This window comes from Amblyomma americanum, chromosome 5 (assembly GCF_052857255.1).
Source record: "Amblyomma americanum isolate KBUSLIRL-KWMA chromosome 5, ASM5285725v1, whole genome shotgun sequence".
Classification (NCBI taxonomy): Eukaryota; Metazoa; Arthropoda; class Arachnida; order Ixodida; family Ixodidae; genus Amblyomma; species Amblyomma americanum.
Window position 1 is genome coordinate 163,044,218 of NC_135501.1, and position 15,874 is coordinate 163,060,091.

At 47.0% G+C, this 15,874-nt stretch overlaps 1 protein-coding gene across 2 annotated transcripts in view; it reads left to right on the forward strand.

Moving 5' to 3' along the window:
• LOC144132889 (penthalaris-like) overlaps positions 1 to 15,874 on the forward strand; it is a 29,531-nt gene that overhangs the window by 10,266 nt on the left and 3,391 nt on the right. The window contains exons 2-4 of one of the 2 annotated variants that reach the window (XM_077665605.1): positions 2,555 to 2,749; positions 4,283 to 4,469; positions 8,425 to 8,540. In XM_077665605.1, the coding sequence (XP_077521731.1) occupies positions 2,555 to 2,749; positions 4,283 to 4,469; positions 8,425 to 8,512 (470 nt within the window). In that variant the 3' untranslated portion in view covers positions 8,513 to 8,540. Of the gene's footprint in view, positions 1 to 2,554; positions 2,750 to 4,282; positions 4,470 to 8,424; positions 8,607 to 15,874 lie in introns of those variants that run through there. The other variant, XM_077665604.1, reaches the window with a different exon arrangement.

The window sequence follows — 15,874 nt, forward strand, 5'->3', positions numbered from 1 at the left end:
ATCTCTGTTACCTTGTAAGGATTCCACACGAAACAAGCATAGTCAAGAACTGGACGGTTTAGGGATTTATACAATAGTAACCTGGTTTCTTTCGGAGCCTGAGCTAATGTTCGTCTAAGATACCTTAATTTTTAGGGCTCTATTACAAATTAAGTCAATATGTCGGACTTATAATAAGTGGGAAGTAAAAATGATTCGTACATGCTTGTACTCAGACAACCTTTGAAGGGGTACATTATGAAAAGAGTAATCAAAAACCGATGGAGAGGAACTATTACTGAATGTCATGACAACCGTTTTATGAAAGTTAATATTCATCTGCCAACTTTCACACTGCCTACAGAAGCTAAAAAATTATTCATTAATGCGGGAATGATCATCTGAAAAGTGAATGATGTCATATGAAACGCAGTCCTCAGCGTACATGCGGATGTTCGAGGTGATGTTACAAGGCAGGTCATTTATATACAGTATAAACAATAAAGGTGCTAAGACAGAACCTTGTGGTACACCATATAATACGGGGGCGACGAAATACTGGGCTGAGCTGTAGTTTACAAACTGTAAGCGCTCATAGAGGAAATTAGAGATCCAGGTCACTGAAGCTGAATTCTTCAATATAAGATTTAATTTGAACATTAACTTAGAATGAATTACAATGTCAAAAGCTTTACGTAAAGATACTGGAAAATATCTATAGCGAGTGTACGACTACCATAGTCTTACATACAGTCAGCAATAAAATTCCAAAAAGAAAGGTGTCAGGCAGGGAGACACGATCTAGCCAAGGCAGTTCACCACCTGTTCACATGAGGTATTCTGAGGCTTGGGTTGGCAACAGTTCGGGACCAGAGTCAATGAAGAATACCTTAGTAATTTGCGATTCGCTGATGACATTGCCTTGTTAAATCGCTAAGGCGATGAGCTGGAAAGCATGATAAATGAGTTAAACAGGCAGAGCAGAACGGTGGGCCCAACAATTAACACGCAAAACACCAAAGTAATGTTCAACAGTTTCGCAAGAGAACAGCAGTTCACAGTTGGTAGCGAGGTGCTAGAAGTGGTAAAGGAATACGTCTACTTATAGACAGGCAGTGACCGCTGATCCGGATCATGAGGGGGAAATAACTAGAAGAATAAGAATGGGGTGGAGCGCATATGGCAGGTTCTCTCAGATCATGAATAGCAGGTTACCAACATCCCTCAAGAGAAAAGTGTACAACAGCTGTATCTTACCGGTACTCACCTACGGGGCAGAAACGTGGAGGCTAACGAAGATAGTTCAGCTTAAGTTAAGGACAACGCAGCGAGCTATGGAAAGAGAAATGATAGGTGTAACGTTAAGAGATCGGAGAGGGAAGTATCGGTGAGAGAAAAAACACGGGTTAATGACACCCTAGTCGAAATCAAGAGCAAGAAATGGGCTTGGGCAGATCATGTAATGCGAAGGCAAGATAGCCGCTGGTCCTTAAGGGTAACGGAGTGGATTTCAAGAGAAGGCAAGCGTAGCAGAAGGCGGCAGAAGGTTCGGTGGGCGGATGAGATTAAGAATTTTGCAGGCAAAGGGTGGATGCAGCTGGCAAAGGACAGGATTAATTGGAAAGACAAGGGATAGGCATTTGCCCTGCAGTGGGCGTAGTCAGGCTGATAATGATGATGCTATAAAATGGTGAATAACATTGTTGAAGTTGCGTCCATCCACCTGTTGTGCCCCGGTATATTTTTAAACCTTGGCCGAGTTAGCTGAGACACTTGGTAGAACAGCAGAAATACGAGATAACCAGACACCTGATGCGACATCTCTGCGAAAGCAGTTGGAATTACCCTCGGTTAATACATTAATACTTTTATACTTTTCCACCAAGCAGAGGCTTCAAACATGCGGTAAATTTATTCAAAAGGGGCGAAAGTGAGAGCAGGTGGGTGGTGGTTGTGGAGTTGAGAGGAGTGTGGAAGGTGGCGGTGGGTGACGGAGCAGCCCCCAAACAAAGGCGCATGGGGAAGTGGCCGGTGGGCGCTGCTTCTGGAGGGCAGCTGGTTTCCCCACTGCGTCTTTCAATGCGATTTAGACATCGCTTTCGCTCCCCTCCTGTGTGGGCTTCAACTGGGTGGAGTCCGTGTGAAGAGTCAAGACAGGTGGCTTGGCGGTGGGCTGTGATTCTGAAGGCTACATTTGGACGAGCGGTTTACGGATGGCGCCTCGAGGGTGACATGGGTGAAAGTGTGGTGTGGAGGTGGGTTGAGGGTGCCGGTTCAGCCTCCCAGCCAATCGAGTGCGGTAGGGATGTGGCTGGTAGTTTGTACTTCTCGAAGGTGGGGCCGGGGCTTCACTGCATGTGCGAGGCTACAGACACGCACATGCCACCATTTTCGCACTATGACACTAGTACTGCTTTCGCAATACAACACAGGGTGGTTGGCGATGAGCTTGGGGAAGCGCAATAGCCACGAATCTTTAAACATTTTTACTCTTTGGTGAGTGCTCTAATTTTGAGCACAGCCTATATACGAAACGAGATTCAATTGCAGTCTTCCGCAATCTTTTTTTTACCAGTGTTACCAGGTGACAATGGTGATGGAGAAAACTGTACGTGCGCAACACCAGCACTGGCCGAATACGATGACTACGATATCAGCTTTCTGTACTTTTACGACAATGAGTCGAAAATATGCAGACCAGACTTTGTAAAAAGAGAAAGCAAAAACACATTCCCTACCTTCTACGACTGCGTGACTACATGCAACACAGGTATGTACAGCAAATAAAAACGCTTCTTAAACGATCTACCTACGCACGAATAGATCATGCTAAGTAAATTTTTGCATCCGTCTAAATGCAGTGCCAACAGGTGACAATCTCTCACGTCGTGTAGAGTATAGTTTTGTTTGGTTTGTGCAGTTTACTGTCCGAAATCGACTCGGGCTATTAGGGACGCCGTAACGGAGAGCCCTGGATAATTTCGGCAGCCTGAGGTTCCTTGTACTGCACCGCACAGTACACGGGCCTCAAGCATTTCGCCTCCATCAAAATGCAACCGCCGCGGCTGTGATCGAAGCCCCGTCAGCTGCCGAACACATTATTCAGTGAGCCACTGCGGCGACCTAGAGTAGACGTAAGCATGAAATGCGTCGCAATAAAGGCGCAGTACATTCCAGGGTGTGTCATATATAATGGTCGCTACACTAGAAAATTGTATTTTCAGGAAATGAAAGGCGGAGGGCGCTGTCGTATACGAGCATGTCAATTGCGCCCTGAGGGAAAGAAAAAAGAAGGGAGTGAAGCAAGAAAGAGAGAAAGGGGTGCTGTAGTGGAGGGCTGCGGGATAATTTCGACCATGATGTCAAGTATAGCGCAAAGGAAACACGAGAGATGGACAGGATGACGCAGCCAAGCGCTTTCAACCACCTCAGGATCTCCTGGGAGGCATAACTTTTTCAGCATTGTTAGCGATTTTTTTAGCTGAGAAATTCCGAAAGCCAATAAACGTTCTTTGCATCCACGTTCCTAAACTTTGTTTCGTTCTGCGAAGATCCCAACGCGATCTTGAGAAGCAGCAAAGTAATAATTGCCACTTCTTATGATATATGATTTTGCCAAAAAAAAACTAGACCGTTTCTTCAAAAAATATTTTCAATTCTTTAGTATCGACACATTGTCCGATCATAAGGTGTTAGTAGATTTGGGTAATTAGGCCAAATGCGGATATGTGCGCTAGCTTGATTTGTTTCGGTGCTGCGCTGTTCTGCTAGGTTAAGCTGGTTGTTGGTGTGTGCTCTCTTTTATGCAAAATTGGAAGGTGGACATGTTAACACCTGCCATAGCACCTGTCTTGGGCTACTACTAACCTGCCCACTGGCAACACCTTGGCAAGTAAGCCACCCGGTGGGCATGGTGGGCTGTGGCGCAGTGGCACAAGGCAGCTGCTAAGTAAGGTGCTGCCATCAGTGGGACTTCGGTTGTTTGGATTGGGTTGCGACCCAGGTTGCTCTCCTCGAGCAGCCTCTCACGAGTCACGACTAAATGGGCTGCTGCCTGACACGGTGGGCAAGTAGCCCACCACCCGGTGGGCAGGTGAGCAGCCCGCAGGCCACAAAACTGGCTTCAGAGAAACACACAACGCCCAAATGCGGGGAATGGCCACTATAAGTGCTAGCGCACTACAAATGTCATTGACAAGAAAAAAGCCACAGGACTTCAATTACCATCCTCATGTGAACACACCCCCTCCCTTACTGTGTCTGTTTTTCTTCTTGCATGCTTACCTTTCGGTGGCTCGTTCAGGTCAAAGTGCTGTACGCTGCGCTGGATCCTTCAACTACTCCTGCGAGTGCCCAGACAGATGTTCTGACGCTTATTACTACAACATGACATCACAGCAATGCGTGAAGTCCACTGCACTCTATGAAATAACCTTTTCCTACGAGGAGAACGCCTTCTTGACACGATCGGCCTGCGAGTTCGAGTGCATGTGAGTGTCCTCACTACACAATCACAGGCACTTATGAAAGTCGACTCTCATGAATTCAGCTTGTTTGGCACCTGAAGAATGAGTTTGAATTATGTGAAGCTTGCATAAAGTTAAAATGAGGTATTTACATGTAATTCAGATGTTTCTTCTTAAATGCATCTAATAATAGCGGCCTTTTGCGCCTGCTCGGAAGGTATGGGTTTTGGAAAGAAATTTGCAATGCTTACATGAACTGTAAAGCATCACTGGCGTTGCCTTTGTGCGTGGAGAGTTTTGCCTTTAAAATGGGAGATTTTGCATTGTACGTGGTTTTGGTCACGGCTCTGCAACAGCTCGTAAGCATCGTCACCGCGGCTGTTTTCACTAAAACCTTGAAGCCTTTAGGAGAGAGGGAGAGAGCAAGGGGCGCTATTTGAAAAAAGAAAGTAGCAGGAAGGTTGCCTTGATCTTTTCCTGGTCTGCTACTGTGCTCTGGACGAGGGTGAGTGGAGATTAGGAGCAGCGTGACTGTTGTAGATGTGGGTTGAAGACAAGGGCGAGTTTGCGCGATGTTCAAAACTAGACTTTCAGAGTTCTTTAAGTCGCACCATGAGCAGTGCACCAAAAGTGTTCTCGCAGGCAGGCGGCTGCGTTTCGATGGAGGCGAAACGCTAAGGCGCCCGTGTGCTGTGCGATGTCAGCGCACGTTAAAGATCCCCAGGTGGCCGAAATTATTCCGGAGCCCTCCACTACGGCACCTCTTTCTTCTTTCCCTCCCTCCTTTATCTCGTCCCTCACGGCGTGGTTCAGGTGTCCACCGATATGCGACACAGGTACTGCGCCATTTCCTTTCCCAAAAAACCAATTTACCACGCAGACTCTGCTCCCAGACGGGCACACATTGGGCGAATAATTGTTGCCGCCCGTCTCATTGATAACTAAAATCGATAATCGAACTGTTTACTCACCGCAGTTAGCTTTGATTTTTATACTGAAATACTAAAGGTGGCCGTATACCTAGACTATCCCATTAGGTCAAATTCTACCAGCCCATCCGTGTGCCGAAATATTCGCTTCAAAATTTGCAGCTTAATTCACGGAAATACGCATCCAACGCATCGAAAATCAGTGCAGGACTCCTGCCGGTCTCGCGTCGCTTTTGTATGCGACGTTTCGTCAAGTATTATCGAAGATTTACTACAACATTATCCTCGGAACCTTTGTCCGCCTGGTCACATAACTTGCGTGGAAACTTGCTTTCACGTCCTATTCATCGAATCGTTTGAAAAAAAAATGATTTTAATTTTTAGCATTGCGTAAACAAGCACCTCATTACTGCGCTCAATCACAAGCACTAGTATAAACTCACTCTACGTAAAGAGCCAAGGATGTCCGAACCGCGTTGAGATCTTTCCAAGCCTATATGTGGAACACCAACCACGACGTGCACTATACAGCCAGGAAAGTGAAGCCCAGTCAACCGCGCCGCAAACACAGCCCACTGGTTATCCCGGCAACGATCGTCCATTCTGGCACTGCATACACACATAATTGGTTTTGGGGGAAAGGAAATGACGCAGTATCTGTCTCTCATATATCGTTGGACACCTGAACCGCGCCGTAAGGGAAGGGATAAAGGAGGGAGTGAGAGAAGAGGTGCCGCAGTGGAGGGCTCCGGAATAATTTCGACCACCTGGGGATCTTTAACGTGCACTGACATCGCACAGCACATGGGCGCTTAAGCGTTTTGCCTCCATAAAATTCGGTTTTCCATAATAATAATTGGTTTTTTGGGGAAAGTAATTGGCGCAGTATCTGTCTCATATATCGTTGGACACCTGAATAATAACTGGTTTTTGGTGGAATGGAAATGGCGCAGTATATGTCTCATATATCGTTGGACACCTGAGCCGCGCCGCAAGGGAAGGGATAAAGGAGGGAGTGAAAGAAGATAGGAACGAATAGGTCCGTAGTGGAGGGCTCCGGAATAATTTCGACCACCTGGGGATCTTTAACGTGCACTGACATCGCACAGCACACGGGCGCCTTAGCGTTTTTCCTCCATAAAAACGCAGCCGCCGCGGTCGGGTTCGAACCCGGGAACTCCGGATCAGTAGTCGAGCGCCCTGATCCGGAGTTCCCGGGTTCGAACCCGACCGCGGCGGCTGCGTTTTTATGGAGGAAAAACGCTAAGGCGCCCGTGTGCTGTGCGATGTCAGTGCACGTTAAAGATCCCCAGGTGGTCGAAATTATTCCGGAGCCCTCCACTACGGCACCTAATTCTTCCTTTCTTCTTTCATTCCCTCTCTTATCTCTTCCCTTACGGCGCGGTTCAGGTGTCCAACGATATATGAGACAGATACTGCGCCAATTCATTTCCCCAAAAAACCAATTATTATTATGGAAAACCGAATTTTATGGAGGCAAAACGTTTAAGCGCCCATGTGCTGTGCGATGTCAGTGCACGTTAAAGATCCCCAGGTGGTCGATCGAATTCGGTTTTCTAGTAAGGACACGTCTCTCTCTCTCTCTCTCTCTCTCTCTCTCTCTCTCTCTCTCTCTCTGGCCAAGCGCCCAGTACTGTCTCCTTTCGAAACAGGCCAAGGAAGCCGTCATCTTTTGTGCGTCTATTGCGTGTATACAAGGAGAAATCTGTGTCTGTTACTGCCAGGAAGAAGGAAAGGAAAGTGCACAGGCCTGCTCACTGGCTCAAGCCAAGCCACAATCCCTACCACGTGCAGATAGAAGGAGAGTTGAAAGATGGGATAGAAAGACAGGATAGTAAAGACGCGCTAAAGACAATTAAGGCCGATCCCGGAGGTAGAGCAATACCGGGCCAACCGGTGGCGGGAGTGAAGCATCCTTCAAACTCTCCGCCACATTTCCAAAAAAAGTCCAACTTGGACCCGTAACAGATACTCTACGGGTCCGGACCTCTCTCCACTCTCGTACAAGGAGAAAATCGTGGTTACGCAGTTATATATTAGTCTCAGGAACGTGAAAAGAACCCGTGCCTCACGAGGTCGCATGTCCGAGTAGTCAAGCCCCTTTCCTCCACGTGAAAGCCATGTTTAGCTTCGTGCAAGCTAGACACTGCGCCAATGAAGCAGGCAAGGGCCGAACTCAAAAAATTTGTGATGTAATCGTTGCTTTAAGTAGTATTCCCTTCCAGACAGTACACATATCGATCAAATATGTTGGTTGACAATACTATAGGTGCACTCTGCGAGAGTAATGAAATGCAACCCAGCCAAGCACTATGCACACGCGGGCAAGCAAAGACAGGTGCGTACTTCAAACCAGGCAGGCGCAATGTGTAGCTATATAGCCCAACGCATGCGCACTCATACCCAACATACAAAGCAGGACCCCGTCGTGGTCACTAAGAAACAAAGGATATTATGAAGGATAACGAACTGTCAAGTTGCAGATGAATAATTTCATTATACAGTTCAGGTACAACTAACAATAATAATAATTGGTTTTTTGGGAAAGGAAATGGCGCAGTATCTCTCTCATATATCGTTGGACATCTGAACCGCGCCGTAAGGGAAGGGATAAAGGAGGGAGTGAAAGAAGAAAGGGGCTGTAGTGGAGGGCTCCGGAATAATTTCGACCACCTGGGGATCATTAACGTGCACTGACATCGCACAGCACACGGGCGCCTTAGCGTTTTGCCTCCATAAAAATGCAGCCGCCGCGGTCGGGTTCGAACCCGGGAACTCTGGATCAGTAGCCGAGCGCCCTAACCACTGAGCCACCGCGGCGGGGCCAAGTACAACTACGTCCTGTAATCATTTAGCGCTAATAGTTTCAGGCACCAGAAACGTGTAAAAAAATGCTTGTAGTGACGCGGCAAAGCTTCCTTATTCTGTGTTTACAAAGCGTGCATTATGCGCCGCTGACGCATTTCGCCACAAGTGAAAGCGTTGCCAGTATTTTCTCTCTCTCCTTATTTCGAGCTTTATGATTGCAGGGGGTTTACTGCTGAAGATGTGAATGGAAAGAACACGACAAGCAGCATAACTGAAGTAGCAGCAGAAGAAGAAGAATGCCTTCGATAAAGCAACTATGGTGGCAAAATGTAGGAAGGTAAGATTGTGCGAATAGGACAGGAGAGTAGAAACATGAATCCCAGTGTTACCAGTCGACGACAAAGTGACTATCGATGCTCTTGACGACGACGACGACAACTGTGGAGAGGGGATGCATGAGTGTTGAAGCTTCAAGCCTCAGGACGTTCAGTTCCTCCCAGCGCCATAGTTATTTGTAGAAGCATCTGCGTAACAATTCTTTCGGCTTTGTTTCAGCTTTGAGCCTTTACGGACATTTCCGGATTTTGGTCTTCACATATGTAGAGTGCATAAGAATAAGAGTATGTCGTTTTTTCTGTGCCTGGTGCTGCGTGTTAGTGGCAGCGATGCGTGAAAAGTCGGCACCAAACAGTTTCAGGTCATCTCCCGAAGAACCGCCCAAACCGGAGGTCGGCCAGGGAGCGCATGGTCACGTATCACGACATAACTATGCACTACCGTAATAATAGACTTAAATACCCACCCCCGATAAGTCTTTGATCAAACCCCAGCAGGTGCCCTGGATGCAACACCAGACAAACACTTTCCCCAATCGTTATAAAAACTCCATTATGTATCCGGGAGTACTCTCGCCCCAGTGTAAGCTATGTGGTCAAGATAGGGCCGACTTGGCTCATATACTGCATGAATGTCCACGGGACACGCCGCCGATAGACCTGCAGCTCTCGAGCCGCGAAGACTGGGAGGTTGCGGTGCTCAGCTCCGACCCGAAGACCCAATTCCGGGCCGTGAGCCGAGCTTTGGAAGTCGCCGAGCGCCAAGGGCTCCTGGCCACATCACGCGACCAGCAGTGAAGCAGGGAAAGAAGAGCGCAATGGAGACCCCCTCGATCTACGAAAGAGCACCTTTGAATGAATCTTGACGAAAATAAAGTTTTTACCACTACCACTTTGAGAAGTGTGGTCCAAATTTGGCGCCAAGATGGTCCCCCTTCAAGACAACTATTGCGGATTTCAATTACCTAGACGGGCACCTCACTTCGTCGTTCTTAATCGTTCTTAATTGTGTTTTGAAATCACAATATTCGTTTTGAGTCGATATTACAGCCGCTGCCTGAAGTTAAGCAACACAGATATGGACTGTTAAGAAAATATGGCGAATTCAGATAATTAAAGCCTTATTATTAAATAAAATGCGTAACAGGGAGGGGGGGGGGCTAGCAGAAAATAAAAATATATATAAGGAGAGTATTTTGCTCTCACTTTATTCTGTACCCATCTAATCTTTCATCGCATGCATACAATGAAGTCCAGTACTGTGTGGCTCTACTTGCTCATGTGCATTTCACTGGTCTGGTTGGCTGTCTACATCGCGGCTGAGCTGCTCTGTTTTCTTTTCTAGTTTCGCAAGCTATAACTGATTCAGCAGGCATTCCAAATCTCGTTCTTGTTTCTATGTGGGCGCACTGCAGCGGTGACAGAAAAAACTGCAAAGCTTGCAGCAAGAATGAGGTTACGTATAGTATTCTACGTTATTTACTGCTTTATCATTACCAGATAGCGGTGTCATGCATTTGTCATTCACCTCGGCTGCCCCGCATTTCAAAGCTATTGTTTCCAAGTCATGCTTCCCAAGAAGAGAAATAGTTGGTTGAGCAAGAAAAAGATTAGGGCTAGAAATCTTGGAAGCATTTCTGATTTCAGCTACAGGTGCAGGAATGTTGGTCAGTAATCCATTGTTACATTCACAAAAAGGGGAGATTCGCATGATACTGGTTTCGCGGCGAGGAAAACAATCATGAATAAAAAAACGATGCTAAACAATGCAAAACACGTGTCTAAGCCTAACCTAGCTTTAAACCACGCCATAACCAAACACAATAATAGCTTTCGCTCGCATAACCATGTGCACGCTTAGCTGAGCGAAACTGCAACCATTTTTGAAGTTTATAATTAGTTCGTCAAGGAGATGCAACAAACAGTTATGAGTGCGCGCTTGAGCTTTCTGTCGTCTTTTATTTTTATTTTATTTTTAGCGATGGATTCTGGCGACAGCTATCAGAGCACTGGGTATGTTCCTATGGTCAGTAGTAAAAAGAATGGGACAGAAAAATAACACAATAGCAGCATGACGTGAGTCGCTTACAGTACGAAGTCTGGGAATCTAACAAATTTCAAAGACTTGACAGGATGCGCAAGCTGCGTGACATCACTGCTGAGTCGGTCCGACGAGCTTCGGTCTTGCCACAAGGATACATCCAGCTGCCGTGGTACAGCTATGGCCTCTTATAGTTCTTGAACATGTGAAAATTACCAGTACTCCCGTTGTTTTCTCATAGCCATCAAAGATCGCAGTTAGGCCAGCGTAAGAATTATTTCGCATTCTGCTCCAGGAATTTTCGCTATAGCCATCGCTCATCTCAGGTGGTAGACGACCAAGGGTGATGGCGTTTAGTACGAGATCTAACCGGCTCACCGAGTTTGTCTGACGTTAGACATTGATGGCGACCTTGGCCAAACCATAAATAAATAAAATAGTGCTGCGAGTGGGATTTCGAACCCGCGGCGGCGCGAACAGACCAGCTTCGTTGGCCTCAGGACGAGAGCACTATATATGCTATCGCCGCAGGCGTGATGGTAAACTGCGGCACACTCTCGCGATGTGCCTTGAACATCGTCGTCTTCACCAACTAACACTACTATCGAACTAATATACACACACTCGCGCTGGGCACTGCACATCGTCCTCTTCAACAACTAATATTGCTATCGGACTAACATCGCCGCCAGAGGTGCCGACTACCCAGCAAAGCAAAACCATGAACCAGCCAGGTAAACGCATGCTTTCGCACTACTACGCAGTCGAACTACGTTAAACCCCTACCGCTTTTTGCTTGCACTCCAGAAGACTAGTTGAAAGTAACGAATAAGCAAGGATAAGGAGACTACATGATTTGAATGAGCAGCCACCTCCGTGTATAATACGAAAATAAATTACTTCAAATTCTCTTTTATCTCTTCCGTTAGGGCACAACTCGGGTGCCGACCGAGATGTGAGACATCTACTGCGCCATTTCCTTTCCTCAAAAACCAATTTTCAATGCCGTGGAGAACTCGACTGCTTCGCACCAGTATGCAGCATCACGTGCTGCACTGTGTGCGGCTTAGGTTTCTGTCGTCAGCTACGCAGCGAACTCAACCTTCTTGGAAACAATCAATGGCTTTAAAGCTATTCATCATGCAGTTGCTGCTACGTACACTCTTATATATAATAAACTCACATGTCGGTCCATGCCGGTCTTGCTTCACCCGTTTTATAGTCATCACTCACGTTCCCCTCTTTTTTACACATTCCTGTCTCCCTGCGGCTGCAAGGGGTTCCGACTTACATTAACTAGATGTTCATCTGACATTACCAAGAATTTTTCATTTGTCGAACACGTGTGCCGAGCATGCCTGTTACATATGTCTCCTGTCGTAGACGAGATTACCGATTGCTCCAAGCGGCATTATTTCGCCAAAACGCGTTCCTTATAACAAAATGCCTTCATTTGCCCTCACATTTTAAATATTTGCCACGAAATGCTCTCGTGGCAGGCTTGTTACATGTCATTTCATTCCTTGATAGCCCTTATGTAGGCCTAGAGACTGGAACTGAGAGCTTTACACGCACACTAAGCCTAAATCATGCCTAACAGATGCCCAGATGGGCATTCCCTCTCATTTTCTCGCGGGAAGACTTTATGCCGTCAAAACGGAGAATATAATTTTTGCCCGTACAGGGAGGTTTTTTCCGGGTGGAATGGTAATACTTATTTCCTTCGAGGAATTGGTGCGGGGTAATAATAATTGGTTTTGGGGGAAAGAAATGGCGCCGTATCTGTCTCATATATCGTTGGACACCTGAACCGCGCTGTAAGAGAAGGGATAGAGGAGGGAGTGAAAGAAGGAAGAGAGGTGCCGTAGTGGAGGGCTCCGGAATAATTTCGACCACCTGGGAATCTTTAACGTGCACTGACATCGCACAGCACACGGGTGCCTTAGCGTTTTGCCTCCATAAAAACGCAGCCGCCGCGGTCGGGTTCGAACCCGGGAACTCCGGATCAGTAGCCGAGCGCCCTAATCAGGAGTTCCCGTGTTCGAACCCGACCGAGGGAATCCTCTGCGCGCACTCGGGAAGGTTTTAAAGTAGCCTTTGGGTATTAATTTTACTGCTTCTTAGGTAGTAATGAGGAAATTAGGGGATTTTATTTTTACTTAGGAAGGTATATTTTGGATCTGCTCTCTGAGCTTTTCTTGAACCTGCTGCTCTCTGGAAGCCTTTGAGCAAGAGCCAAGATGTAAAAATTTTCTTACAGTGCACATGATGCATTGTACAACGACTACAGCACGCAATACAGTAACAAAGTACAGTAACGCGCTCACGGAGATGGGGATTAAAAAAAACCCTATGCTCTATTGCGGTCACTGCTAGCATAGACGCTGCCGTTCCGTTGGGGGCTCCTTCGTAGTCAAGCTCTCCAAGTCGGCAAACGATCTTGTATGGGCCGAAGTAGCGGTGCAAAGGCTTTTCACTCAATCGGCGGCGGTGGAACAGCTTGCTAACAGCTGCGTGCGTGCGCACTTGGCATAGTACTAAATTATAGCAGAAATTGGCAGGGCCCATATTGCTAGAATCAATCAAAATACTGCGGCTGCCTGTTCATCATTTCGACAAATAATAAAAACTTCAACCCTGAGATCATGGTACACTTGGAACGATCTTGTCACATATCCACAGAATCGAGCATTGTGCTACCGACGCGAACAGGGATTTATAACTATAATTTGACAGAAAATTGCACGAAATAAGCTGAGCAACGCAAAAGCTGTGGCGAAAGTTCGCTGCTGCCATTGTTTCTACACCATGTGACCACAAATGGGTAACAGTACTCGAAGTTCTAGAGGCCCGTGTACCGTGCGATGTCAGTGCACGTTAAAAAATCCCGGGCGGTCGAAATTTCCGACCTTCACTACAGCGCCCCTCATAGGCTGAGTCGCTTTGGGATGCTAAACCCCCATAAACCAAACCAAACCTGTACTTGGTGAACCAATGGATGCGGATGCTATTGCTATCGATCAACAGGGCATTGAGACATTATTACACCGTCTCGATAAGTCCAAAGCCACTGCAGCCATGGCCCCGACGGTTTGCAGACTGACTTGCTTTCTCTTTGCGCTGATTCTTTTATTGCAATAGCTCTACTCTTATCATGACCCCTCCGGCAGGAGTCAGCGTATGACCTCTGGTTATAATAATAATTGGGTTTGGGAGAAAGGAAATGGCGCAGTATCTGTCTCATACATCGGCGGACACCTGAACCGCGCAGTAAAGGAAGGAATAAAGGAGGGCGTGATAGAAGGAAGAGATGCCGTAGTGGAGGGCTCCGGACTAATTTCGACCACCTGGGGATCTTTAACGTGCTCTGACATCCGCCGCGGTGGCTCAGTGGTTAGGGCGCTCGACTACTGATCCGGAGTTCCCGGGTTCGAACCCGACCGCGGCGGCTGCGTTTTTATGGAGGAAAAACGCTAAGGCGCCCGTGTGCTGTGCGATGTCAGTGCACGTTAAAGATCCCCAGGTGGTCGAAATTATTCCGGAGCCCTCCACTACGGCACCTAATTCTTCCTTTCTTCTTTCACTCCCTCCTTTATCCCTTCCCTTACGGCGCGGTTCAGGTGTCCAACGATATATGAGACAGATACTGCGCCATTTCCTTTCCCCAAAAAAACAATTATTATTTCTGAAAAAAGGCAATGGCGCAGTAGCTCATATCTCGATGGACACCCGAACCTCGCCGTAAGGGAAAGGTGGGAGGGAAAGAAGTGCCGTAGTTGAGGGCTCTGGGATAATTTCGACCACCTGGGGATCTTTAACATGCACTGACATCGCACAGCACACGGGCGCCTTTTGTTTCGCCTCCATCGGAAAGCGGCCGCAGCGGTCGGGTTCGAACCCAGGTATTGCATTGAACACCAGTGCACTTTGATGCATTCAACGGAACGCTGGTTATGTTCGATGCAACGCCAGCCGCGGAGAGCTCCAGCAGATGTGCTCTCTGTCGCCGTCGCTGCATTGCGGAGAGGAGGCATCCCAGGTACACTGCGTACTCCCTCCGTGACGTCACACACCTTGACCGAACAGTAACGAACTGTCCGCCTGGCGGCTGAAACCACAAATAACCAATGTATCTTCGCCAGCCTTTAATCGCGGATGTTCCAACCCCGTCCCCTTGGTGTGTGTGCCAGGGGCGGGGAGTAGGGGTCCTCCTACATCGGTGGAAATAAAATTTTAATCACCAGAGTGGAACAGGTAAGCGTGTGGCGCAGGGCATGAAAGTGGGTTCTGCAAAGAACGCTGGAGCGCTTTGATGCGTTAAACGGAACAGAATGGGAACGCTGTTTGTTTAATGCAACGCCTGGTCGGCCACAGTCAAAGCTGCTGCCCAGGCCAGGTAATAATAAAACTGAAACCAGCGTTGGGTCACCCCTCTTTTTTTTTCCAAATACTTGCACATTATTGGTTGTAAATCACTGCAAGAGAGCGATTTGCCTCTAGATTAGAAAGTTGCCAATGTTGCACCAGTACATAAATCAGGACCTCGCAATATTGTTAGCAATTATACTCACCAGTCTCTTTGACAAGTGTCGCTTGTAAAGTTCTCGAGCACGTGTTTTACACTAACATCATGCAACAGTTGAATACTCGTTACTCAATCCTCAACAATTCAGTTATTGTAGCGGTTTTCTTGTATTACCAACTGACAGAATTAACCCACAATATAGCAGGCGTTTGGGATCAAGGGATTGCTGTTGACCGTGCGTTCTTGGACTTGAAAAAACCTTTTGATGTTGTCTCCCATTCGCTGTTGATCGAAAAGCTGTCATGGTAAAACATAAATGCATCAGCTGTTAAATGGATAAAAGAGTATTTTAATTTAAGAAGCCAACAGGTGATTATAAATGAACAGTTGAATGGTGTAGGTGTGACTTCAGCTGCACCGCAAGGGCTCATTCTTTGCCCACTATTGTTTATTTATATTCGTGACGGTATTTTCTCTTGTATACGACTATTTGCGGATGACTGTGCGTTGTACAGGCCAACTAGTAACTTGAATGAGTGCATGCAATTACAGGAAAACACCAACAGGGTTGCCGCATGGTGCGATACATGGGGCATGCGAATTAACATAAACAAAACAGTACACATATGCTTCACTACAAAGAAGACATCTCGTGAATATGGCCATAATATTAATGGAATGAACTTGAAATCCTTGAGCCCGAATATCTCGGCGTTTACATGAGCGCCAATCTCACATGGAATCGACGTAATGATTTTACTGCAGCTAAA